This window comes from Carlito syrichta, unplaced genomic scaffold (assembly GCF_000164805.1).
Source record: "Carlito syrichta isolate Samal-C Ts95f unplaced genomic scaffold, Tarsius_syrichta-2.0.1 Scaffold136712, whole genome shotgun sequence".
Classification (NCBI taxonomy): Eukaryota; Metazoa; Chordata; class Mammalia; order Primates; family Tarsiidae; genus Carlito; species Carlito syrichta.
In genome coordinates, this window is record NW_007080808.1 from 218,984 (window position 1) to 244,513 (window position 25,530).

General features: G+C 37.0%; 1 protein-coding gene across 4 annotated transcripts; it reads right to left on the reverse strand.

Annotated features, from left to right (window-relative positions):
* Positions 1-1,316: 1,316 nt before the first annotated feature.
* On the reverse strand, positions 1,317-25,078 carry PPWD1 (peptidylprolyl isomerase domain and WD repeat containing 1). 4 transcript variants are annotated; one of them, XM_008049775.2, is made up of 13 exons: positions 24,821-25,017; positions 24,474-24,503; positions 21,800-21,806; positions 21,441-21,543; positions 18,654-18,754; positions 18,402-18,522; positions 15,771-16,218; positions 10,901-11,091; positions 8,837-9,026; positions 5,781-5,962; positions 4,078-4,159; positions 2,980-3,162; positions 1,317-1,611 (listed from the first exon to the last, which is right to left on the reverse strand). In XM_008049775.2, the coding sequence occupies exons 1-13, from the start codon at positions 24,887-24,889 to the stop codon at positions 1,468-1,470; spliced, it is 1,851 nt and encodes a 616-aa protein (XP_008047966.1). In that variant the 5' UTR covers positions 24,890-25,017; the 3' UTR covers positions 1,317-1,467. The 4 variants fall into 4 exon arrangements, with proteins under 4 accessions (XP_008047966.1, XP_021564093.1, XP_008047965.1 ...); XM_021708418.1 differs by lacking the exons at positions 21,800-21,806; positions 24,474-24,503 and having other exon boundaries at positions 18,402-18,424; positions 18,729-18,754; positions 24,821-25,078; XM_008049774.1 differs by lacking the exons at positions 21,800-21,806; positions 24,474-24,503 and having other exon boundaries at positions 24,821-25,072.
* Positions 25,079-25,530: the final 452 nt, after the last annotated feature.

Sequence of the window (25,530 nt, forward strand, 5' to 3'; positions counted from 1 at the left end):
GTCTGTTGAGCATGTTCCTCCTACAAGCTTCTGGAAGAGTTTGTCTGGAGACTAGAAGCAGTGGGTGTTAGTAGTTACGAAGTAAGTTATAAGGGCAAGTGACGAGGAACTCAATATAAGACTGAGCTCATATTGTTACTGCTCCAACTTCTACTAATTTCCTCACTATTAGATATACAAATTTTTACATATACTCTTAATGGTATATTTACTAAAGTACAAGATGTACTATGACTTGAAGGCAGATAAAACTGTATAGCTACATTAGAAAAAGAATGTGAATATAGTAAATGAACCAATGTATAAAACCATTAATTCAGGTATTTGTTTATTCTGATTCTATTTGAAACAGTATTTTATGATTAAGGAATATAACACTTGATGAAAGGGACTTCCTATTTATTGAAGCTTTACTTACCACTGCTTACTACTTAACAATGATCAAAAGACAAAAATATTTGGCATGAAACAAAAGCCTTGTAAAAGAAAGGAAATGGTATATAATATCAAATCCTGGTATTTTTTCTTAGAGGAGAGATCTGATCTCTAAGCATAAGGGCAGAACATCTGAAAAAAAAATTTTCTTTTGAGATGGAGTCTCACTCTGTTGCCCAGGCTGGAGTGCAGTGGCACACTTACAGCCACCCCAGTGTCAACCTGCTGGGCTCTGGCGATCCTTCTGCCTCAGCCTTCCACGTAGCTGGAACTACAGGTGCACACTACTACGTTCGGCTAATTTTTGATTTATTGGAGAGATGAGGTCTCGCCAAGTTACTTGGGCTGGTCTCAAACCCGTTGGACTCGGGCAATCCACTCTCTTGGCCTCCCAAAGTGCTGGGATTACAGGCTGAGCCACCAACCCCAACTCTGACATGTTTTTAAAGTGTAAGGAAAAGATACATACTGTTTTAAGTAGTCCTTCCTCATTCACAGGGCATAATTCTACCACTGCCAGCAAATGCCTGAAACTTCTGTGAGTACCAAACCATATATATAAAATTTTGTTTTCCATACATACATACCTATGATAAAGTTTAATTTACAAATTAGTCACATTAAGAGATTAATAACTAATAAGATAGATTATAGCAATATACTGTAATTAAGGTTATGTGAGTATGGTATCTCTCAAAAATACCACTGTTCTAAACTCACCTGGTTTTGGGACTCTGGTTGAAAGTGAAATAGTGGAAAAATGTAATTATTTAATATTTTAGACTCATGATAAACTACCTATAATGACTGCTATTTGTCTGAGTTAAGTCCATTTCAATTTATTACCTCCCAGGATTAGAAATATTACAGGAAAAACTAGATACAGTTTTAAAAAAAATTACCTTTAATTAAAAGTATAAAAATACAATATTGTATCTCTGAGACATGATTTGTATGTTCAGAAAGTTCGAAGTTTCCTAATGTTGTGTTTAATACTACATTCTAATTGCAAACCTGCTGAAACATCTGATTTTACTTGACAGTAATATTTATGATGCTGACATCCTCATAGGGCTTATCTGTTTTGGGATTGACTTTGACGTTGGAGATCCTCTGCACAACTTCCATTCCTTTAGTCACTCGTCCAAATACTGTGTGCTTATTATCAAGCCACGGCTGTTTTGGAGGACAAATGAAGAATCTTGGTGAACTGAGATTTCTTAAAGTATACCCTCTGGGTAAGCAAATTAAAGGTTGTTTGAATTTATGCTTCACTTTATTATGTATTATTTATAAAGAAGAGATAATTTCTTAGCAATAAAATTCAGCAGCTTTTAAATTTTATTCTAGTCTATATGAAAAAATAGACATACAGTATAATGTTTAGCTAAATATATCTTTCAGACCAAAGGGAGCTAGAAGATGTTTCCTAAAGTTAAGTTACTTTGCATGGCTTAAAGAAATATGGGTAAGACTAAAAGTTCTCTGCAGGAATTTTGCTTGAACAATTAAGAGGCAGTTTGGAATAGTTTAAGCAGCACATGCTTCAGCATTAGACAGATAGGAAGTTCAAATGCTGCATCTGCTATTTACTTGACCTTTGGCAAGTTAATCATGCCTCACTGTTTCCCCCTCTGTTATTGAAAACTAAGGACAGATACCAGAAGTATTGTGAATACTATATGAGACCATGTGTCTGGCAGATAGTAGTTATAAATATGTTTCCTTTCTTCATTGCTTAGTGCTTAATTCCCCCCAAAAAGTGTATAACTTTTATTATTTTGTGGAACTGCAATAGACCTAGATGATCTAAAATGCTGCTGGGTATGGTAGCTCATGCCTGTAATTCTGCACTTTGAGAGGCCAAGGAGAGAGGATCACTGGAGCCCAGGAGTTCAAGACCAGCCTGGGCAACATAGTGAGACCTTGTCTCTATAAAAACAAACAAAAAAACAAAAATTAGCCGAGCATGGTGGTATGCACCCGTAGTCCCAGCTACTAGGCAGATTGAAGCAGAAGCATCACCTGTGCCCAGGAGGTTGAGGATATGAGGCTGTGAGGCTGTGAGCTGTGATCATGGCACTGCACTCTAGTCTGGATGAGAGTGAGACTCCAACTTAAAAAAAATTTTTTTTTTAAATCTAAAATGCCAATGATTTTGAGTTACATTCTGATTTCAGAGATATTAAGATGTGGGGGGAAAGGTCTTAAAATTGGGATTTCATATACTTTAATTTTTCCAAACCAAAGATGAGAAATAGGTCAGAGAGGTGAAGTAATTTGTTTTAGGTTGCACGATCAGTAGAGGCAGAGTTGATCTGAAATTCAAGTATTTTGAATCACAGTCCATTGTTCTTCTACTACAATGAAACTGTTGTTTTACCAAGTCTAAACTGATTTGTTACATAATTTTACATTTTCTTCTTTAAATTTTTATTTTTGTATCCTAGTAGATATAATAACTAACGCGGAGAATAATGCAGCTCTTCACTCTCTTAAATCATAACTTATGAATCTGTGGTTTTCAAACAATGATGTACTTACCGTTGGTACTACTGTTATGAAAAATTGGGATCCGTTAGTATTTGATCCAGCATTAGCCATGCTAAGCGTGTACGGTCTGTCATGCCGTAATGTTGAATGAAATTCGTCTTCAAATTCTCCTCCCCATATGCTTTCTCCTCCCATACCAGTACCTGTTGGATCTCCAGTCTGAATCATGAAGCCCTTAACAGAAAGCATACAAAAACACATCATACTGCCCTTTGCTATATATGTATGACTCAAAGTCTTATGTGGTTCTATCAAGAGTGCTTTGAATTCAGTGAAATATTAACTTCCTTAATTGTCACTCTACACAGTGATTTAATTAAACCCTTACACACTCAAATTTGGATGATATATTTCCATTGTTCAACCACCACCTTCTAGGCAATGATTGAAAGAAAAATGTGAAAGTCTTCTCATTTATAGATATGCTCCATCTTTTCCAACAATCTAAACAAAATCAGTTAATGCTGTAAATAAACTTGAGGATCTATCTAGTATTTTATATCTTACAATTGCCTTCCTCTTCTCTCTGTCCCTTTCCCAATATAGGAGAGCCATTTCAATGATCTAACTCTGCGATCTGATATTTCTCCTCCTATCATGTCTGACCTGCCAGTATCCAAAACCATATCACTGCCCCATTCGCTTTATGCAACACCGCTCAGCAAAGTCCAGGAGGCGAGCTTGCTCTGCTCCTCAGGTGTAACCTGGCTCTCACAGGTTACATGGCACTGTGGCTCTTCTATGACTGAAAAATCTTTTCTAGATCTAGATTCTGATAGCCACTAGGAACCAGTTACCTTGGTTTTTGGTTTTTTTCTCAGCATGACCCTTTACTCATGGCTTTACCCTTTGCTGTAACTGCTGATAAAATACTGCTGTAATGTTTCTAGACAGATAATCATGCCACTATATTCCTGTCCTTGATTCTAGATATTCATGACCAGATATCCTTTCTTTGGCTTTCACAATACATTTTTTCTGTTCCCTTCTAATAAACTGGTGAGTATGAGAGAAGATTTCTTAGGTTTAAATCCCTTGTTAGACAATAATATACTACTCATTAAATCACATGAAATCTGTCTGACTTACCTTAATTATACGATGAAATGTATGCCCATTATAATAACCATTTCTGCTGTGAACACAGAAGTTTTCCACTGTCTTAGGGCACCTAGGTATGACATATATTAAAAACATGTAACTTATTCATTTTAAGACAGTTTTGTTTGTAGTTCTGCTTCCTAATGACGTTTTAATGTCTTCTAAATGTTTTAAAGGAGTCTTTTTTTTCCCCCAAAACTTCCTGTAATCTCAGGACAAGCATGAAAGGGCATGAAAGTAGTATATTCTTATTATATATTGTAGGATCTTTAGATCATGATTGCTTGTTAATATGTAAGCTTGACAGTATTGAGACTTCAAGGTCATTTTAGCAGTTTAAAAAAACTATATTTATAATTAGTTTACTGCATATAGTAGGTTAAAATCCTAGGAAAGGTAATTTTTATTTTTGAGTCGAGGTCTCACTCTGTTGCCCAGCCTGGAGAGCAGTGACACAATCACAGCTCACCAAAGTCTCGAACTCCTGCACTCAGACAATCCTCCTGCCTCAGCCTTATGAATAGCTGGGACTACAGGTACGCATCACCATGCCCGGCTAATTTTTGATTTTTTGTAGAGACAAGGTCTCACTAGGTTGCCCAGTCTGGTGAGTTTTCTTATAAAAACAGTATTATGGAACAGTGACATATTCCTGACAAAGGACTCATTCATAGAAATGATGTCTCCTAAATATAATCAACATTAAATGACACACACTCAGAGTATGAAGCTTTCTCAATAACATTAACTAATCTTTTTTTTTTTTTTCTTTAGGCTGGAAAATATAGAAAGTAGAAAGAGAGGAGATTCACCTCCCCAAGGTAGGGAGGGGGCCAAAGCTAAGAAAACATGGTGGCCATAGCTCAAAGAATACATGGCCTGGTCAGTAACAATGGCCAATGTTAACTAATCTTATGAAATGATTTCATATGGTCCATTATCATGTAATAGCTCTAAGAGTTGGCAACGGAAGGGAGAATCAAGAGAATCTCGCACCAAGTACATCAGGAAATAGGCTCAAGGGGTACACAGGTTATAATCGCTTAAAGTGAGACTGTCCAGGAGTCTAGAACTGCCCATTTGTTTTTCAGTACCAATAAAACATTCACATTCAAAATAAATATCTTTAAATAAAAGTGTAAAAGATACCACCTTTTGTGTTAATGATGGCCAGACATTCTATTGTATTTGGTATTGTGTGTTCATTTTACAAACTTTGAAACCATCCAGAATACTTTTCTGCTTTTTTTTTTTTTTCAATTGAATCCCTTATGTTTGTTGTAATGTGTTTTTAAAACATATAGCTACTGGGACTAATGAGGTAGTACATGTCTAGCATGTGTCACGAAGCATCTTTCCCTTAAGAATTTGCTTTGAGAGGAAACCAGTTTTATAAGCAAGCCACACAACCTAAAATTTAGATATGCAATTAACAGGAATGCTGATATACACTTTACAGTTTATAATCAGCACTTTCACAGCCAGTGTATTTTGTCCTCATAATAAACCTGTGAAGTATTTATGCATAAAGTGTTCCCATTTTCTAGCATAACAGTTATCACAAAGCTCAGGAACAGGTGTTCTGCCAAACATTTCAAGTCTTCAAAATAACAAGAATTTTAAGTTGCATAGCTTCTTCAGTTTTACAAATTTATATTCATAAGCAGCCAACACAAAATAGTTGTACATACTCAACAGGAAAAAGTTTGATGTGAATATCTCCCATGCTGGTGTGGATAATGGCACTATCTGAAACTCGTTTAGGTCCTTCAGCTTGAGTAGCTGCCATGACTTCTTCTTTAGAAGGTTTCTCATTAAAAACATCTCGGTCAGAATCTGCACTTTTTGTATCTTCTGGTTCTCGTTTGGTAAACTAAAGGAGAAAAGGAAAAAGTGAGTGAATATAAGGAATTTTCACCTAGTTAGTTTATGAACAAGAGAATTTCTAAAGAGGTATTTGGGAAAGGTAAGAACACCGGAATAAATCCTTATTTCAGGAATCACTTCCCATGATAGGTTGTGTAAGGCAGTTAAATTATTTTTCCATTTGTCTAATATGGAAATAATCCATGTAATAAAATGAATGTGTTGATTTCAAATGGAATGCAATTTCCTTTGGGTAGAAGTTTTCTTGGGAACACATTTCATAAAGAAAAGGTTTTTTGGTAGTACATCTCTGCTTCTGCCTTCTTGTAAGTCTTAACCTAACCTGCCACCTGTGGCTTACTTTTCATTAGATTGCTTGGGTTTGAATTCCAGTTCTGCCTTTTACTGTTATGTGACCTTAGGGAAGTAAATTAATTTATTCCATTTATGCATTCATAAATGAAGATAACTGTACCTACTTCCCTATGAAGGTAGGTGTACAGACTTAGTGAATGGATATAAGGTGCTTGAGAACAGTGCCTAACACAGAAGGTATATACATATTAAAAGTTCTTATTACTCCTATTAGCAGGACCCAGTGCTAGGTAGGATGAGGATTCACAAAGGTGAATCAGCAGTGGATCTTTACTTTGTTCCCCCCTAGAGTCTGACCGAATCTATTTAAACCCTGAAGTTTATGAAAAAGAATGTAAATTTTGAATAAAGTTGTAGAAATCTCAGGATCCTCAGGGTATAGAGAGAATTGAGAAAAACCTTTCAGCTGTAAAAACTTTGGACTTCTTAAGGCCTGTTTCTTATACTTTAAGTAGAAATTCTTGCTGCTACAGAAGTTCTACCTGATGCCAACTGAGTTCTAGGAAGGGAAAGCTAGTGCCCCAGATTTGGCTAATGTCATTCCTTGATCCATTTGTATAGATTCCAAAAAACAGTCAGGCTAGGATATTATCACTTTAACATCTCATTCTCCAATTTTCAAAAGAATAGCAAATCTGTTGTACTATTTACATAAACTTTTTAATGAACTTTTAGTTCATATATGAATTTGTAAAATTCTACTTTTATTTCATGATGTTGGATTTGAAAAAAGGGATACAAAATACACACATAGGAATACCATCTTAGTTTTGCTTAAAAATATGTACTTTTTTTTTTTTTAAAGCAGGGTTTATTAAGAGGACAGAAGAGCTCCCACAGTGGGAGGGGACCCGAGGGGGTTGCCCAAGAATATGTACTTCTAATAAGACTGAAAGAAAATTCCTAACAATGTTAAATGTATAAAGAGGCACTGAGTGACTTATTTTTTGTTTTTCTACTTCCTCAAACTTAATAGCAAACATGTATGCTTTAATCAACATAAAAGTAAAAAGAAAAATATAACTTGTTACTTTAAGCTTTTTAATAAAGTATATGGAAAATTATTTGTATTTTGAGTATATATCAAGAATTATCTTTTATAGTTAATTTTTACTTCATAACAATTAAATTTAAGGTTAAAAACAAGACAAATTATTTTCCTTTAACAGATACTAATACATTTCTAGCAATGACTTTGAAAGTTATAAGTGACATTCTCATCTTAAAAGAATTTATCTATTTTAGGCTGAAAGCTTAGTTGAGGTAGGAAAACTGCTATTTCATGTTTATTAAATGCTGGTAACCTTAATAGCAATACAACAATTTATAATGTATCAGATGAATAAATGAGTATACTATAATGGGTCTTCACTTTCCTACCTTTGTGGATTTAATAACAGACATAGTGCCCAGTGTATGAATATTTGTCATATTTATGAATTTAATATTATTTTGGGGAGGACAGTGTCAGTGACAAACGACAATAAATTATTGATTTTCACATAAAAAGTGTGATACATTATGATGGTGGAAACCCACAAGGAACATAAGCAGGCACACCTAGCTTAGACTTGACTTAAGTAAAGTCTTCCAAGCTGAGACTTGAAATATGAGGAGCTGGGGAGAGGTGTGTGGCTGGCAGAAGGAATAGCTTATGCAAAGGCCAAGAATCAGAACAGTCAACTGTTGTGAGTAAGATACGTTCAGTATGGTCATGTAGCAAATGAACTAAAAATAATAAAGGGAAACCTACAGAAGTCAGAAGTACCAGCTAGTGTAGACACCTGGGGAGTCATTAAAGGTTGTTAGGCAGATAAATAACAGTCATGTTTGTCTTGGGTCGTAGGAAGTTCTGTGATTGCAGTTTGAAGGATAGGATACAAGGGCAGAGATGGTTGTACTTTCTATTTTTCTGCTTGGATGAACAATTAGGACAGTACTACCCCTAGACAGCTTAGTAGTTTGACGTAGAGCACAATCACAGTTAATAAGCAAAGTACTTTTAGTTCTCCGGAGGAAAAAAAATTCCACAGGAATATACAAGTCCAAGATAGCACCATTGCAATGATGTCAAAAGGTACAAAAAGAAATGCATTTAGAGCAGGAAGCTGTTCAAATTTGAGGGAGATAAATTATATTCAAGAATAAAAGCTAAAAAATTAATAAAAACACTAAAAAGAAAATGTAAAACCCCACAGTAAATCTAGTTTGGATACAATTATGACCATAATCACTAACTTCCCATCATCTCAGAAAACACAAATGGTTGAGGAAGCCAGATTGAAAAAATTACAAAACTTGATGGAAAACACTATAGAAATACCTAAAATCAACTCCTAGTTAAAAATTCTACAATATTAAGGTTGTAAGATGGTATTCTGGTTGTTTAGAAAGTCCGTTTTTACTGCCAACATTCTCTCAGTTGGAGGCACTTAAGCCAAGAAAATAAAACTCCCAACCAAACTGGAAGAAACATTAAGGTCTATCTCCTAGTTCTTGCACATACCATATAAAATCTATTCTTTTTGAATGATGTACAGACTATTGTTGGGTCAGCTTGAATATTCTGAAGAACAGGGTTTTCAGAAGCTTTCATTTCTATGGTAGTTGCAGCACGATGTTTTTTGGCTATTCCCTGGAACAAAGCCAATTGCATCACTCTAATATTTTCTTGCTTGCCTAAGATCCGCACACACCTGGAAAACATATCAATGTCTTATAAAATAAAATTACCAGAATTAACTTCAACCATGGCAGCTTTACAGGTAAAAGCTAGGAGTCAACTATCTTATCTATGTACAAAATAACTAGTGAAAGGTTTTAAAAAGTGCTTTTCTACCCTCCAAAGGTATTATTTTAAATTGGTAGGCAGCTATAACTTTTAGGCTTAAAAAATGCAATCATCATGAGAATGAAAAGCCACTGACTGGGAGAAAATATTTGCCAAAGACATAGCTGATAAAGGACTGTTATCTAAAATATACAAAGAGCTTTTAAAACATAACACAAACAACTTGATTTAAAAATAGATCAAAGACCTTAAGAGACAACTTACCAAAGAGAATATAAGAATATGAAAAGATACTCTATATGTCATCCGGGAAATGCAAACTAAAACAATCTATTAAAATAGCCCAAATCCAGAACACCGACAATACCAAGTGTTGGCAAGGATGTGGAGCACAGGAACTCTCATTCATTTCTGGTGAGAATGCAAAAGCATACAGCCATTTTGGAAGGCAGTTTGGCCATTTCTTACAAAACTAAACTTTCTGTTACCAGATGATTCAGCCACTGTGCTCCTTGTTATTCACCTAAGGAGTTGAAAACTCTATCTGCACACAAACTTGTACATAAATGTGTACACAATTATGTTTATACATAATTGCCAAAACTTGGAGGCAATCAAGATATCCTTCAGTAGGTGAATAAATAAACTGCAGTACATGAGACAATGGAATATTATTCAGTGTTAAAAAGAAATGAGTTTTTGAGCCATGGAAAGACATGGAGGAACCTTAAATGCATATTACTAAGTGAAAGAAGCTGATCTGGAAAGGCTACATGTTGTATGATTCTGGAAAAGGCAAAACTATGCAGATAGTAAAAAGATCACAGGTTACAGGATAGGGAAGAATGAATAGTGGGAGCACAGATGATTTTTAGGGCAGTAAAACTACTCTGTTTGCTCCTATACATTTGTCCAAACCCAAAGAATGTACAACAGCGACAGTGAACCCTAAGGTAAACTATGGATTCTGGGTGATAATGATGTGTCAATGTAGGTTCATTAATGGTAACAAATGTACCACCCTGGTGAGGGGTTGCTGGTAATAGGGAGGCTATGCTTGTGTGGAGGCAGGAAATATGAGAAATCTCTTCTTGGTTTTGCTTGAACCTAAAACTGTTGTAAAAAGTAAAGTCTATTGAAAACAAAAACACAATCACTTATTTATAGAATTTTAACCTATTCCTATTATTTTAATCTTTCTGCAAACCTTCAAAGAATTTGTATTGCCAAGAAATACAATATCATTATGTTTATATATGGGACTGTATAGTATAAGATTTATTTTCTTCAAATATTCTTTAAGTTCATTTACATTCAGTGATAGTATCTGATTGTAGCTATTTGTAATAAGACCAAGTGGACTGTTTGCACAAAAAGGCTTATTGTGGTTTCATGCATTTTAACTTCTGATTTTATGTCTAGCAGGATGTAATGCTGAATTCTGTGGTTAAAATCTTTGGCAACATTTAACATGGACCAGGCTAATTTAAATCAGTAAGCAAAAGACAGGCTGAAACTTGTTAAAAAAAAAACAAAAAAACTTGAAACTATGCATATCTTCTTTCCATTTCTTTTACAAACATGAGTGGAAACTTTTTACATAAGATTATAAACAACCAAGAGACCACAGAAAAATCCAGTCAAAACATTTGGTTAAGTTTAGACATTTGGGACCATTCCACTTGTCCTGGAACAAACAAAAGTCCCATTGTTTCCTTGATGAAGGAAATGGTCCCCATAAATGCATTTTTTAAAAACATGCATCATATTAAAGCTTACCGGTTTGTCTCCACATTTATAACTTTAATGCCCAGCATTGTTCCATATAGCACGAAGTGACCAGTTTCATCAAACACTACATTAATTAATCTTACAGCATCCACCTTCTCCAACTCACGTTCTACAGCCATTCGTCGGCCAAATTCCATGTCTGGTAGCTGTTGCCTCATCTGTTGCAGTTCAGTAAACATCTAGGAAACAAACTGTTTATTAACAAAAACTCTATATACATATATATATATAGAGAGAGCAATATACAGGCAATGAGAATTTAGACAGAAGCAGAATATACATTAAAAGCCACTAACAGTTTGTGTACTTAAGAGAAATTCTAAATATTATAAGCATGAAATATAATTAGTTCAATTATTACAAAATAGTATTTTAAAGTAAATGGTAACTGGTTCTTCCAATTAGGAAAAAAAAAAGCTCAATTGGTTAATATAACTAATACTTCCTCTACAGAAAGAATAATACATCTGCTGCTTTCTAAAAGGCACAAACTAGTACTTTACAATGAAATACAATGCAAGGTACAAATGTAATTTTAAAGTTTCTAGCAGCTATATTAGTTTAAAAAAAGGTGAAATTCATTTTAATGTTGTATTAAACCCAGTATATCCAAAATACTATCATTTTAACATTAACAATGTAAAAAATTGGGGTAACATACATTCTTTTTCTTAAACATTAAGACTTCAGAATCTTGTATTTTCCACTTTCAGCACATCTCAATTTGAACTAGCCACCCATCAAATGCTCAATAGCCACGTGTGGCTAGTGGCTACTTATATTGATTGGACAATGTTGCTATAGGTGATGAGGTAGTACTTGTGTAAGGATCATGTGCTTGATATATAACAAGACTCAATTTTTGTTGAATGAATTCACCTAATTTATAACAAACTTATGATATTCCAGAAAATGATTCAAGTTATTTTGGCATGGGGCAGTTTGATTAGATAACCATTAGTTACATGCAATTTAGGAGAAACAAGTATTTTTTTTTTGAGTTGGAGTCTCACTCTGTCGCCCAGACTGGAGTGCAGTGGCCACTCCCAGCCACCACAACCTCGACCTGCTGGGCTCCGGCGATCCTTCCGCCTTAGCCTTCCGCGTAGCCGGAATTACAGGCACGCGCTACCATGCCTAGCTGTTTTTTGATTTATTGTAGAGATGAGGTCTCACCAAGTTGCCCAGGCGGGTCTCGAACCTGCGGGCTAAGGCAGTCCACTCACCTTGGCCTCCCAAAGTGCGGGATTACAGGCTAAGCCACCGAGCCCGGCTGAGAAACGAGTATTTTTATGATTGCTCTTCACAGTTTGGAAGTTTGGTTTACTTTTCTTTTGATATTTAAGATACAAGTTATAGGACAGGACTACCATCTCGATTACTCTATATTAACACACTACATACCTTCTAAAAGATCATGATCTTTATATCCTTTTCTGACATTCGGAGCATCTAACAGCAGATTTTAAAAGTAGCTCTCCATTACAGATGAAAATAAGCCAGACTATATGCTATCTAACTCTATCTTTGTTTCTTGCTTGTATTAACCGAAAACCACCTTCAGTTTTTCTAAATATGGGAAGAACAATATATAATCCTCCAAAAATCAAATGATGTATGTATATTAGGATACAAGCATGAGGCCAACGTCTTATTGAACAGCTAAAAAGCCTAGTTGTTAGTTTTTTATCTCTAGTGTCAAAGACAGAGATTGATAATATACTGCTTATTTGTGTGCCAGGAATAGCCTAGAATGTTGGACTACATTTTGTAGTGAGGACCTCATGAACATTTCTGAAGAGATTAGGTTTTCAAGACGTAAGGTCTATACGTGGCCATGTGTCCATATTTATTTCATAAATATTTATCCAGTTTGATAAGCACCTGATTAGAATATTTGGAGTATTCTAGCCTTCATAGCTGGGACCCTGGATACACAGCTGCACGGATACATATAGTGACCCTGGTTAAAAATACTAAAGATATAACTTCACATCCCATTCAATTTCTTGTCTGTTAAACTAGGACTCTGTTAGAAGGTCCCCACTCCAATATGCAACTGTGAGACTCCAGTCACTTACTAGTCGCTAGCATTATAAGTAACTAATTTAATTGATGTTTGCCTTTTTTGGCAAACTCTCATTCTGAATCTCTATTTCTGTTTTAAGTTTTACTACTGGCCTCTTCTTGTCACCTCAGCCCCATAACTTCAACAAATGTTGAAGACAACAAAGAAATAGAGTACACTGAGCAGCTCAGAGTATGTGTGTTAAAAGACTTATGTCCAGACTAGATTCTGAATGTTTCTTTTCCTGAGAAATCTTGGCAGAAAGCTGCAAGTTAATAGAGTTTTTAAATTACATTTAAATTACAGGCAATATCTAGTTTTCAGCCATCATTAAAGAAAAAAACATCACCAAGAAGGTTTCTCCTTAAAAGTAGAGTAGAAAGCTATTTTCTTCCAACAGGAAAATTTGGCTGAGTGTGGTGGCTCATGCCTAAAATCCCAGAAATTTGGGAGGCTGAGGTGAGAGGATTGCTTGAGCCCAGGAGTTCAAGACCAGCCTAGGCAACATAGTAAGACCTTGTCACTACCCGGTGTGGTGGCGCATGACTATAGTCCCAGCTACTTGGGAGGCTGAGGTGGAGGGATCGCCTGAGCCCAGGAGGTTGAGGCTGCAGTCCAGCCATGACTGCCACTGAACTCCAATCTGGGTGACAGCGAGATCCCAACTCAAAAAAAAAAGTTTTGTTATGATTTGTCTAACAAAGAGATCTTTCCATTTTTCTGGAATCATACTATTTTGGGCAGACAAATACCCAACTCACTATTACATGCCACCAAAGCAAGAGTGCCATTTACAAGAGTTGGTAGAATGTATGAAGAACTTAAAATGGGGGAATCTAATATAAACTGATTACTACCAAGGACAAAAAAAATTGATACTGTCATACAATAAACATTGCTACAAAGGTTCAATCTAGACTCTCAGAGGATTCAACATACCATTAGCAGTCAGAGAACCACCTGATGGTGATAGCTGAGACCTAAGTATCCTCCATAGAAAATACTTGACTTTGCATGGATTAAAAACTCTCATTCTATATGCTATAATAAATTCTTGTTAGCAGTTTAACAAGTGACGGCTAGAGTCATACTTTCAACAGACATTTGAATAATTCTGTGTCAGGTATTGTTCTTAGTGTTGGAGATATAACCATGAGCCAAAACATTATATAGAGCTTAGTCTACTGGAGGTGATACACGTTAATCAAATAAGATGACCATATAAAATGCTCTAAAAGAAACAGTGGTATACAGTCACATTTAAAAAGCTGTTCTAGATTGTAAGAAAGCTTCTTGGAGGAAGTGACTCTTCAATTGAAATTTGAAGGATGAGTTCAATAGGTAATGGAGGAATATGAAGGGAGAGGCAGATTTCACTCCAGGCAGAGGGAGCAACAAATACAAAGGTTTTGTGATGGGAGGCAGGTGTAAGAAATAGAAGGCCAAAATGGCAAGAGTAAGAGGCAGGGAGAAAGGTGATTTACAGTATGCTGAACCCACATATGGTAAGGTCATGACTTTGGTCTTGATCCCAAGAACAGGAAGCCACTGAAAGGTGCTAGGCAAATGAATGACATAAGCAGATCTGTGCCTTTAAAAGATTTCTCTGGGTGCAGAGTGGATATTAGAAGGAAGTTAGAATTAGACAGAGGCAGTAGACCATGCAATAGGTCAGCAAAAGATCATGACCTATGGTGACAGCTGTGCTGAAAAGAAATAGATGAATGTAAAGTATATTTAAAAAGTAAGCCAGGATCGGGGGCTCAGCCTGTAATCCCGCGCCTTTGGGAGGCTGAGATGAGTGGACTGCCTGAGCCCGCGGGTTCGAGATCCACCTGGGCAGCGAGACCTCATCTCTACAATAAATCAAAAAATCAGCCAGGTGTGGTAGTACATGCCTGTAATTCCGGCTACTCAGAAGGCTGAGGCGGAAGGATCGCCGGAGCCCAGCAGGTCGAGGCCGCGGTGGCCGGGAGCGGCCACTGCACTCCAGTCTGGGTGACAGAGTGAGACTCCAACTCAAAAAAAGAAAGTAAAATTGGCAGAACTCATGATAACTAGAGGAGTAAGGAAAAGAGTTAAGGATGACTCTTAAGTTTCTGGTTTGTGCAACTAGATGGATATTGGTGTCATTCATGAAGACAGCAAAGAAAAGGATAGGACCACGTTTGTTCGTGATAGTAAGCTGGAGAAATACATTTGGGAGTAGTCATATGGACAGGAGTGAATGAAGAGTGAGAAGGGGGCCTTGAATGAGTTTTGAGGATCTTAAGAGGATGAGCTTAAAAACAAAACTGCTTGGAAAATATCACATCATAAACCTAGGGATGAGAATTTCCAAGAGTAATAATACAAGACAGAAGACAGTTGAGTAATATTTTTTTTTTTTTTTTTTTTTGAGTTGGAGTCTCACTCTGTCGCCCAGACCGCTCCTGGCCACTGCAGCCTCGACTTGCTGGGCTCCAGTGATCCTTCCGCCTCAGCCTTCCGAGTAGACGGAATTGCAGGCATGCGCTACCATGCCTGGCTGATTTTTTGATTTATTGTAGAAATGAGGTCTCGCTGCTCAGGCGGGTCTCGAACCCGTGGGCTCAGGCAATCCACTCACCTCAGCCTCCCAAGGCGCGGGATTACAGGCTGAGCCACTGAGCCCAGCGAATAATATCTTTAATGTGCTAAGAGAAAATGACCATCAACCTAAATGTCTATATTCAGACAAAATATCTTTTAAGAAACAGCATAAAAGATTTTTAGAAAAGTAAAATCTGACTAAATTTAAATTATACTTACACTTAGTGATTCATCAAAAACTCTCATGAGTTTTCCAGTTAAAAATCTGAAAATTCTAACTTTTCTATCAGAACCGATAGTAGCTATTTTTTTTCCATCAGGTGAAAAACATATGCTGGTTGGATAAGCCTTACATTTGGCAAATTCATATAAATCTGTGTCAGTTTTATATTCCCAGTTCACATTTTTGGGGAATTTATACTCATGAGGAGGCCCGGTCCAGTATTCAATCATTCCAGATTTGTCAGAAGATACTACTGCTTTGTAAATCGGATTTAGCCGTATCTGTGTAAGAGGCGATGTATGGAGTTTGTTGAAAATATGAAGTGGCTGGTTATCTCCTCGGCCATCATAAATGAAAATTTTTCCTGTACTCTTTTCAGAAGCAGCAACTGAAGATATGGCATCCCCTGGGCAATAGATCCACTCACACTGTCCAGGAAAATAGCTAAAACAGTAAATAATTTATTTTTTTAAAAAGGTCAGTACAATAAGCAAGCATTTCTCCCTACCCCATCACTAAAAAATTGTGATTTAGACAGTTTTGGATTTCTTGCTCAAAAGTCGTAGAGATACACAATGAGGAGGAACAGCTAAGAATAGTTAGTAATTTTTCTCTTCTTGACCACATCAACATAATTCTAATAACTTCTGAGGATCTATCAAACCATAATGAGAGAATTGCATAAAGCAGCCCATTTTCTTCGCTTGGGTAGATAAGGCACCTAATTAGTCCTGGTCCTTATCTTCTGGGGCATTGCTTTTTGGACCTCTGTAAACAGTCTATGTATAACTTACCTTTAAATAGATTAGCACATAATAATATACTTTGCAAATCCATTCTCAAAATATTTTATTATGGCTATAAAAAAATTCCTAAAACACTCTCATTACCAACTCATTTTTAAAAAGTACCTCTTGATATTAAAACTATAAGTTTTGAACATGCTGCCTGATGAAGTATAAAACAAACAGGACAGATTTAATCAATATACCATACTTATACATTTGTCTCCTTCAAAGTAGCCATTCTGAGAAGTTACACTACTATTCTAACCATGGTGCTGATGCTCAAAACCTTTTTGGAACTCTTTTTTTAGAACTTCTAACAAAGCCTGAAATACACTCTTTCCAGGATCCTCACATGGCAAATGTTCAATTTCTTTTTTTAAGATGGCTTATTTTTTAGTTCAACTTGAAGACTTTTAAGCCCAGCTAAACCCATTCTCTGGAGGTCCTGAGAACATGTGCCCACTATAGCCAAATGGCAGCTTGGTTATAGCGAAATTTCAGTATTTGTCAATGGAGACCTCTGAGAAAACAAAGCTGGGAAATAAGACCGATTATTAAGCTAGGTAATTCTATTTGTGCCAAAACAAATAAGTTCTAACAATAAATAATGAGACTGTTTTCCTTTAATGGCCTCCATAAAATCACAGACTGATTTTGAAGGAAATCCCCAAACTTGAAATTCTTTGAATTATGGACATAATTCAGTCCATAGTGAGTCTGCAGGATTAATGAGGTCATAAGAGTGGTCCCTAATCTGAGAGGCCTGTGACCTTGCAAGTAGACAAAGAGACCCTCCTTTCCTCCCACCTCTCTCTCCCCTCCTCCCAGCCGCATGAGCACACATGGAGAAGCCCTAAGAGAGCCCTCCGCAGACATCAAGCCCTGCTGACACCTTGATTTTGGACTTTCCAGCCTCCAGAACTGAGAACATAAACTTCGGTTGCTTAAGTCACCCAGTTCATGTTTTTTTGTTAGTCCAACAGTCTGTCAAGCAGACTAAGGAAAGTCCCAAAACTTTCTAACACTGCAATGACTTTCAAGCTGACATTCATTTAGATGTATATAAATTTAGTATGTTAGCTTTTAACCACAGTCTAACCACATAATTTGGGTATCAATACACTCCAAAGTTTAAAATCACCAATAAATAGCTTCAATTCCAAAAATGTACATAAGCCTTATAAGAACACAATTCCATATTACTGAAATAAACACAGCAAGGAAGTTAATTCTAAGAATCAGTAATTAGACATGATGGATTCTCATTAATTTACTGTGTAGTATTAATCGGATATAAGAAGCCTTTGTTATGATGCTGTTCAGAAATTGCTGTGATTATTATTAGTATTATTATTTTTTGAGTTGGATTCTCACTCCGTCATCCAAGCTGGAGTGCAGTGGCATGCTCACGGCCACCCTAGTGTGGTTATCCTTCTGCCTTAGCCTTCCATGTAGCTGGAACTACTGACGCATACTATCATGCCCGGCTAATTTTTTTTTTTTTGAATTGTAGAGATGAAGTCTCGCCAAGTTGCCCAGGCTGTTCTCGAACCTGTGGGCTTAGGTAATCCCTTCACCTGGCCTCCCAAAGGGCTGGGATTACAGGCTTGAGCCACTGCATATGGCCTAAATTGCTGTGATTATTAACAAACCACAGCAGTTTTCAAATATCATCATAACAAAGATTCATTGTATCTAGTTTTCCCAAGCAAAATCCAAAGGTATCATTACTTTAATGATAAAGTAATATACTATTTAGAAATAAATTCTGAAATGGTGATGTTTGATTTTAAAGTTATTTCAATAAGTTAAAAAAAGATTACTTTAAAAAAGACTCACCCAAGTTTCAGCATATTGATCATGTCAAAGTTCACAACATCAAACACCTTCATTGCTTTATCATCACCCACAGAACAGAACAATGCTCCCTCAGAGCTAACTGCAATACTCTCAATAACTCCTATTTAAATAAATCAAATTAAAACATTCTAGTAAATACCAATGAGATAAATGTGCATGATTCAAAAAAACAAAAACCACATTATTTTTAAAGATGCTTTAGTACAGTTTTAAAAAAAAAAAACTTCTTACCTAGGTGACTACGAAAATGTTTGACAAACTCAATTCCTTCTTCTATTTTTTTCCAAAACTTGACATGTCCGTCATGACTGGCAGTAATAATAAAATCTGTCCTGCATATATAAGATTTTTAAAGTTAATTTCTAAAAGAGATATAGGAATCACTCAATACTTACAAAATAATCATTCCCTGAGACTGACTCTTTCATAATAGATTTTAAAAATAGGTCTTTAAGCAGATCTCTGTATTAGGATAGACAGAACTTTGTTTAAATTTTTCTGATATCATAACAGTTACTGCTGTACCAATTTTAATCCTAAGAGCTAAGATCAGAATTAAACTAGGATTTGACATTAACAATAATGAAAAAGAAATCACACAGAAATTTGGATTCCTTAGACTAGACTCCTAAACCTTTTTTTTTTTTTTTTTTAAATTGTAAAGCTGTGGGGTACCAGTCAGGTTTAGGTACATAAATAGTTTATGTGCAGGTAAAGTTTGCATCCCCAACTGGTCCTCACTTCTCCTGGCTGAGGGTCAGGTACCCTTAGTGATGTCATGTGCCCCCACTCCCCTTACTCTGGCAGTGTATTGCTACTGCCAGTCCCTCTCTTGTAGAATTGTGATAAATGTTCAGGACCCAATTATAAGTGAGAACATGTGGTATTTAGTTCTTTGTTTCTGTGATAGACCACTGAGTATGATGGACTCTAAATCCATCTAAGTTGCTGCAAAAGATTCCTAAACTTTGGGTTCCTTACTGAAAAATTACACTATAGGCAGTCTTTTCAAGAGAAATGTGTTGCACAAGTTGATAAATCTAAACATACTATGTTTATATGTGGCAAAATTCAATGTAAGTTTTTTTTATAGGCTATCCCAGGTATTTTGGTTATTTAAGTATCAAAAAGATTTTGTACTGAACAGTCTCCTCTATAAGGTATATAAAAGTAGAAACTGGCCAGGCTTAGGGGCTCATGCCTGTAATCCCAGCACTTTTGGAGGCTATGGCAGGAGGACTGCTTGAGGACAGTAGTGCAAGAACAGCCTGGGAAACATAGCAAACCTGTCTCTACAAAAAATAAAAAAACTGGCCTGGTGTGGTGGCTTGCGCCTGTAGTCCCAGCTACTTGGGAGGCTGAGGTAGGAGGATAGGATCACTTAAGCCCAGGAGTTCAAGGCTGCAATGAGCTATGATCATGCCATAGCACTCTAGTCTGGATGACAGAGCAAGACCATCTCTTAGGGGAAAAAAAAAGAAATCTTATTGAAACCTAGTATATGGTAGGTTATTTACCCATTTACCATATACCTAGTATATGGTAGTATATTTTACATTTATTACCTTAGTTAATCTTTACAGCAACTCATTGAGTATTTTTTAATAATCATTGTGTAAGTAGAAAATAGTTTTAAATGTTAAATTTACTTGTCCCACTCAGGTCCATATAGCTAGAGTGGCCTTCAGAGCTATCTAACCACAAAATCTATAATCTTTGCATTATACTCCACTACCTTGGGCTAGAAAAACAAAACAAAAAATACTTGAGAATGACAGCAATGCTAGTATCTATGCTTCTATATACACTGACAACTTTGGACTAGAAAAGGCATTAACATTTGGTCAGCATTATACAATACACAAAATAAAGATATTTTATTTCGATTTATATCTGAAAGGCAATTCGTCTTCAAGTGACCAGGAACAGACCAATCCAAAAAACGAAGTAATCTATCTACTTTTCATACTCACTGCTAATATCATCCAAGTCACCATCATATCTCATCCAGATTTCTATACCAGACTCCTAACTGCTTTCCCTGTATACGTTCTTGCCCTATTTGATTCCATTCATCTCACACAGCCAGGATGGCCCTTTAAAAAAAATAAATCTGATGTTACTGTCCTGCTCATACGTTCAAAATCCATACAGGGCACAGAAAGCCCTCTGGGATTGAGTTCTTGCCTTTAGAATAGCAGCCTCATCTGCTATTTAACCTCTCTAAACTTTAGTTTCCTCATCTGTAAAATGAAGATCATATACTATATCACAAGGCTATTCTTAGGATAAATGAGGTAAGTTATGAAAAAGCTTTGACATAGTAACTGGACATATTATGATCTCAACAAACAGTAGAATATTACTACAGTTTGAGTGCCCCTTATCCAAGATGCTTCAGATCAGAAGTGTTTTGGATTCTGGATTTTTTTTTCCCCCCAGATTTTGGAAGATTTGCATTATACTTACTGGTTGTATATCCCTAATGTGAAAATCTGAAATGCTCCAGTGAGGATTTCCTTTGAGCGTCATGTCAGTACTCAAAAAGTGTCAGATTTTGGAGTATTTTGGAACTGAGATGCTCAACCTGTATTGTTATTATTATTATGCTTCTCCAAATTCCTCACTCATCAAGGTGAAGGTTCCTTGATATTTCTAGGATATGTTAGTTCCCACCGTTTTCTCCATTAGTGCTAAGAGGTCAGGTTCTGATTACTCATATCTTACCTAAAGTACCCTCTTTTATAGGGAAGCTCAGACACTATCTGGTTCAAGCCCCCTTTTGGCAATCATCTTCAAAGACTTACACAAAAACTAGGATTCCATCTTAGAGAATACATTCTTATAATATAGGGAAAAAATGCAGATCTTTATTTAACTTAAACTCTTAGGAACTTACCGAATTAAGTAGAAATCTATAAAATCCTGAAATTACTTCTACAAACCCACCTCAAAATTGAAGCTTTTTTAAAAAAATTAACTTCTCAGAAAAAAATAAAAAAGATGTAACAGACTTACTTTGTGCATACAACATGGGTGATAACATCTCTATGCATGTAACTGCGCTCATACATGGATGCACTGGGGAGATTATCAAGATAGACTCTTTCAAACTCTAGGACTGAGAAAAAAATTAAAGTAAAAAATTTATTTTTAACACATGAACTAAATATTATTTTGTCTTTACTTAGAATTTTCTATATTCTACTTTGTATTCTAGACTTTCTTTCTCTCAATTCACATATAATTATTTAAAAAGTCTAGTATCTTATATTGAATTTAACTTCTATTATCTCAGAGTACTGAACAGTACCATTATTTAGTCAGTCATGATGGGTTCACAGATATTATATAGATGCTTAACTGATCCTCAGGACTTAAGAACTGAGTGGTTCTGGCTTACTGTGAAAGTTCCATTAAGAAAAAAACCAAAACGAAACAACAACAACAAAAGCCAAACTTTAAGAATTTAAAGTTTGAAAATAACACAACCCACAACCATCTTCCTAACCATGTAGACCCAATTATTAGTGCTAATTTAAATAAGAGGCCAGTGGCCATCTGTAAGATATCTCCATTAATCTTTAAGGCACTGATCTCCTTTGAAGTCATTGATACTGTGTTTGAAACATTTAACATGATATAAAATGCTTAGATTTCTAGACCTAAGAAAATTCCAGTTGAATGCTTCTCAAATTTTTTTCTGTGGCAAGACACCTGTAAGAGTGGTAATCTTAGGAATGTCAGGAAACACTGATTTTATTGTATGTGTTATGAAAAATTTTACTAGTCAAAAAAAAGAGATTATATGTGTATCAAATAAAATAATCTAATGAAGGCCTAATATACCTATACAAAGTTGCTAAATTAAATACGATGAGCTGTTTGAGGTTTTTCATAACTCATATAGGTGACTCAAAGTTGTAACTGACAAACTACTTTTCCCTTCATTTTAAGTAACAATGCCCATTTATATGTAGGTATACTAATACCTAGCTATAACATGACCCTTCTCACCTTTCCATATTTGAGGCTTGCCCAATGCTAATGAGATAAAAGTGAAAGTGTTTTGTGGCAGCCAGAAAATCTCCTTGAAAGTGGGCCCTTCTTCCCTTCCTCAACCCTACAGCTTGGAACTCGGATATGACTGCTGTAATTCTAATAATCATTCAGAACAATGAATGGCAACACTCTAGTTATGTCAGAGCTGATAGCTGGGAAGAGTCTAGGAACATTTGGAACCTCCACACAAATCCTGGACTGCCTACCTTGGAATGTCTTCTACACACAAAAAAGTACACCTCTATATTTTTAATACAATTGCTATTTTGTTATTTTCTATAATATGAAGAAATTTCCATTTCTAGAAAGCTAAAAGTATTAAACCTCTGGGGGTTGTTTTAGACAAATCGTTCAATGATATTTTTCTAACATTTCATAGTTTTTCTTTAGTTTCAAGTTTTCTTCAAACAAAATACACCATTGGCTAGTTTAATAACTATTTTCACATCTAACAATTTCCATTTCTGGCTCAATTATTGAGTTTAAAAGACACTTGTCTCCCAACACTAGTATCAGCATTTTAGTATTTCCGGATTTTTCTATTTCCCCTCACACTCATTTAATGAAAAAAGAGCACGTTAAAAATATTCCTATGCAACAAAATAGTTAAATAATAGCATTAATATTATTATATTCATTCATTAAATAAAGATTTAGGGAAGACCTGTTATATGCAAAGCAGTGTACACCAAGCAATGGAGCAAAATAGGCATGATCCTAGTTCTTACATGCTTACAGTCTTAACGTGGCAACAACAACAGATGAATAAATATACAAACTGCAGCAAGTGCCATGAATAAAAATGTTGCTACAGAAATATTTAACATGAGGACCGGCAGTAAAAAGCACAGTGCACTTCAGGGGTGTCAACTTATAATGTTAAAAAAAATCGGTGTCTCAGCCCAGCACTTTGGGAGGCCGAGGCAAGTGGACTGCCTGAGCCTGCAGGTTTGAGACCAGTACGGGGAACTTGGCAAGACTTCGTCTCTACAGTAAAAATAAAAACACTCCAGCCTGGGCAACAGAGTGAGACACCGACACACACACACACACACACACACACACACACACACACACACACACACACACACGCTTCTTCAAAATCTGGATAGATGAAATTTGAAGGCTACCTGTAAAACTAGCTCAGAGTTAAGAAATCCAGTCCAGACACACACACAAGCTTCTTCAAAATCTGGATAGATAAAATTTGAAGGCTACCTGTAAAACTAGCTCAGAGTTAAGAAATCCAGTCCAGACTGGAGGAGTCACAGGATTCCCAGAGAGGGTGACAGTTAAGTGCTAAAGGTGGAACAAAAGTTGCCCATTGCAAGGATTGAGGGAAATCATTCCCTGTAGAGATGCCATGATATCTGCGAAGGCACCCAGAGAAGGAACAGTACACGGTCCATTCTCAAGTGGTTTAGAATGGCTACAGCACAAAGTAAGGAAGAGGATAATGAAAGATGAACCAGCGAAGTAAGAAGAGACCATATCATAGAGGGTTTCATATACCATGTTAAGGAGTTTGGGCTGTGTTATGAAAATAATGAGAAATCACTGAAGAGTTTTAAGTAATGGAGAGGACAAAGATTTGAGTTTAGAAAGACCACATTTGAATCGTCTTAAATGTTAAGAAACACATTTCACAGACAAATTTGGAAAACAATAAAACTTAATCTACTCCTTTGTCCACCTCTTTTATTTGACATTAATCTGTCATTATTCCATGTTAGTGGCAAAATGCTTCAGCACATCGTATCTCATGAGTGTGGTCTGAAAATCAGACCTCTGATTTCGGAAGAAAAAAAAAAACTGGCATCCAGGAAGCTTAAGTAACTTTCCTTAGATCAGAAAATTCATTAGTGGAAGGGTCAGGGTTATTATATATTCTAAATAGGCACTGCCTTCCTCCCACGCCTCAACACATCAACACTACTCACGAACTAAAGTCTTAAAGAGGACCAGTACTCTTTCCCACACCTGCCAAACGGAGTTAGAAATGCCAACCTCATATGGCCGGTGTGGGGAGTCGATGAGAGAAGCCAGGCACATAAGTACAGGCAAATATTAGCTTTAACATCTGTTATAACAAGTCAGTGATCAAGTGTTAGATAATGTAAAAAAGACGCTACGTACTAAGTACTAAGCCCAAACCACGATTTCGGAAAGACGTGCAAATACGGAAGGGCCACAGAAGTGAGAAGATGACCCTCTGTTCTGAGAGCACAAAACCCCACCAACACACACAGCATCCCTCTTCGGGTCTGGATTGAACTCAACCCTCCCACTCCGCGGAGGCAGCATCCAATTTGCCCTGGCCCTATCGGTACAGCTACCTTTCCTCTTCTTGGCCAGTGTTGCCTCCACAGGTAAAGGCCCAACCCAGCGCTCTTCATTCTCCTCATCGTTCTCTTGGGACACAGCCACTGCCACCTCTCTTTCGCCGAATTCCGCTCTCTCCGGTTCCTCTGGGTCCCGGCGCCTTCTCCTTCTCGGCGGCAAATCGCTGCCACTTTCTGCCGCCATGTCGTCCGAATCGCCATAAAGGCGCGACTCACAGCTGGGTGACCAACCGCGGAGCAGCGGCGCAGACTCCGCGTCAGCGTCCGAGCGAGCTCGGGATTGGCTGGAGTGGGCAGGAGCGGACCCAATCAGCAAGCAGCGCGCGCACAGCCGCTGCCCGAGAAGCGCTGGCGACACAGGGCTGAGACGCCCTGAAGGCGGCTGCTCTGTGGTGGTAAGAGAAATGCTGGGGGGAGCGCGGGATGGCTGAAGCTTGCCGCCAGGGCAGGCAGCTCACAGGACCTGGAACTCCAGCCCCGAGGGGGGACCCATACCGCCTGGGACCTGGGTACCTGAAGTCCACGCCGGGTTTTGAGTCTCGTGCTTCTCTGCAACCCCGCCGGTTACCAGAGAAAGATGGGGGTGGGGGTGGGGCACTGATAGACGGGACTGAACGGAAGGAACCGGCTGACTTGCGAGTTTCCCTCCAAGTTTCCCAAACGCGTCTTCTCTCCTAACTTTATGCTCTCACCCCCTCCCTGAA